The 2,862-nt window shown below is 46.9% G+C and overlaps 1 protein-coding gene across 1 annotated transcript in view; it reads right to left on the bottom strand.

Annotated features, from left to right (window-relative positions):
- Nucleotides 1-2,862, bottom strand: part of Pnpla7 (patatin like phospholipase domain containing 7) — an 82,422-nt gene that overhangs the window by 31,539 nt on the left and 48,021 nt on the right. Inside the window, exon 19 of the mRNA XM_029536705.1 lies at nucleotides 2,026-2,095. Coding sequence (XP_029392565.1) covers nucleotides 2,026-2,095 — 70 coding nt within the window. The remainder of the gene's footprint in view (nucleotides 1-2,025; nucleotides 2,096-2,862) is intronic.

Here is a 2,862-nt window from a genome sequence, read left to right as displayed (position 1 = left end):
GAGACAGGGTTTCTCTGTATAGCCCTGGCTGTCCTGGAACTCACTTGGTAGACCAGGCTGGCCTCGAACTCAGAAATCCGCCTGCCTCTGCCTCCCGAACTTCACACACTTCTAACACACACTTCTAACACACACTTCTAAAAACCTCAGCAAAACAAACAAGTGCCAAAACACAACAAAGAAAATGTTTGTGGGGAAGGAGATAGGGTATGCCAGTGGGAGGGGAGACACGGACAGCCAGGAGTCACGGATAGACAGACGGACGGGACAAAACAGGAGTGACAGCCGCATACACTGTCGTGTTGCAGCAGGGGATTATGAGACTACAGAGGGAGCCTGGGGAGGAAAGTGGCTAGTTCTAGGTCAGTCTGGGCTATACAATGAGTCTGAGGCCAGTCTGGGATACACAGCAAGATCTTGTCTCAAAATAATAACAATAAAAAAAATGTTTTAAACCATTTTGTATGGGCTAAGAGGAGAATCGAGGTGGCAGAAAAGAACAGGTGACATTGAGGACAGTGAAAATTCTATTTGAACATCATGGGGACAAGGAGATAAAATAGTGAACAGTGCCCCAGATTCCTTTAGGACAATAACAAAAGGCCCAACGTTTGTGACATTTTGTTTCCAGAAGAAAAGAAAGAATACACAGTTGAAAGAAGGACTAACAATTCCCCCAATTTGCTAAAAGATACAAAGCTACAGAATAAAGTAAAACTAACCCTAAAGGACATAAACCCAAAGACATGAAGCCTCTGAAGAGTAAAGATGAGGATGGATGAAAGGCAGGCTGTGGCGTGCTGCTGTGGAGTGCTGCCGTGGCGTGCTGCTGTGGAGCGCCGTGGGGCTGAAATTGTGCTGCTGGAGTGTGCTGGAGTTCTGACATTTTCAGATTTTGGAACATTTCCAGACTACTGTTCCTAAATTCAGAACTTCTGAATGCTGAACTCCTGAATAACACTCAAGAAGTTTCGGGTTCTTAAAAGCAAATCTTTGGTTCTCAGGGCATATAGAAGTGATGGTTAAAACACATCTCAAGGGCTGCTCAGATGTAGGTCTGGAAATATGGCTCAGAGGTTAAGAGCACTTGCTGCTCTTCCAGAGGTCCGGAGTTCCGTTCCCAGCAACCACATGGTGGCTCATAATTATCTATAATAAGATCTGATGCCCTCTTCTGGCATGTAGGTATACATGCAGGCAGTACACTGTTTCTATAATAAATAAATCTTTTTTAAAAAAACTATATATCAGGTAAGACCCAAATGACCAGGTGTACTGAGAGTAAAGAGTTAATCAGAATGTTCACCAGCATGTTCACCTGTGAATTTGTCCTTTCAACAAATATTCAGTTCAGTACAGCAGTCTCAGATGTAAATATGCAGAGGGACAGGACACAAATGAGCTAGCCTTGAGAACTGGCGGAAGAGACAAACGATGATCAGAATAGGTGGGGAGGACCACAGGCACGGACAAATAGAAACCAGTATCCGAGGCAGGGGAGCAACAGCCATGGGCAAAGTGCGCACAGACCAGTAAGAGCAACATCAGAGAGCTCACATCTGTGGGATTCAGGGAAAGAGGGCAGTGCTGCAACACAGTGACCAGTGGCTCCCAAACTATGGACATCTTAAAGCTAGAAGAAAACATGCAAGCTGGGGTAGAGGGTTAGTTCCTGATACCCACAGTTCTCTCCCTGTTTTTTCACATTCGGCATGTGACAGACTATAACAGCAGCCCCGACTGTACCACTCTTCAGTGGCCTCATCTTCTGTTTCCCCTTTCTGAACACAAGGTAGATAGGTCATAGCTCCCTGCTGTGCTGTCCATATTGAGACATAGCTTGGCAAAATATGCTGACACTATTATAAATCTAAGCCCTCCTCACTCAGAGTTGTGCTTGGTGAGACTTTCCCAGATGTTCTCAGGAGTCATGCAACACAGTATCCCACGATGCTCTGCCGGGGAAGGGTGGGGCAGTGCATTCATGAGACTGAGAAAGGGCCCCAAGACAGAGCTGAGACTCACCTGTTGCGGATCCCTGCTGGAGACTGCCTAAGATCTTCTCACCCAAGAGATGAATCAGTCGGGTTACAACCTTGGGGAAGAAGGGAGAAGGAGAGTCCTAACCACATGTTTAACCGGTGAAATGCTGGGACTGGGAAATGTCACAGCGTTAAACAGCACGCTGGGTTTGCTTTTTCAAACCTGTCAGTGACTGGAAATAAACACGGGCTGCACATGACAAGGGCCCACATGCTCTCCTGGTTTCCAGATGAGACTGTATACGGCCAACATGGCAAACACAGACATATCTGAGACATGGGCCCCTAGAAAAGGAACTTGCCTGGGGAGAGCGGAATACTGTGTTTGGTTGGGGAAGGGGGAGGTACAGTATAGAAACACAGAAGACAGGCAGAGCACACACTCAGTGGCCCTGAGCCTCACCCTCCAGGTAGCAAATGGTCTAAGGGGCCATCCCATCTATGACCCCAGGCATGGTAAAGACAGCCTGACAGCCACCTGAGAGGACAGTTCATCTCAGATAAGGACACCTGCTGTGTTTTATGTCAATTAGGTGACACCAGGGCCACTCTAGCTAGCTAAGTTAGGGCTGCTTATTTGGCCTAGGGTGGTAGGTTCAGAGCTCACATTAGATCTAAATGAAACTGTCCAGATTTTCAGATATAAAACAAAAACTAGTCTGAGCAGAGAAGCATGAAAATCAGTTAGACAAGGAGACTGTCACCCGCCTCAGCATGAAAGTCACTCAGACAAGGAGACTGTCACCCGCCTCAGCATGAAAGTCAGTCAGACAAGGAGACTGTCACCCGCCTCAGCATGAAAGTCAGTCAGACAAGGAGA

Source organism: Mus pahari, chromosome 3 (assembly GCF_900095145.1).
Source record: "Mus pahari chromosome 3, PAHARI_EIJ_v1.1, whole genome shotgun sequence".
NCBI classification, from domain to species: Eukaryota; Metazoa; Chordata; class Mammalia; order Rodentia; family Muridae; genus Mus; species Mus pahari.
Note: the sequence above shows the minus strand (reverse complement) of the source record. Positions and strands in the feature narration are given on the sequence as shown.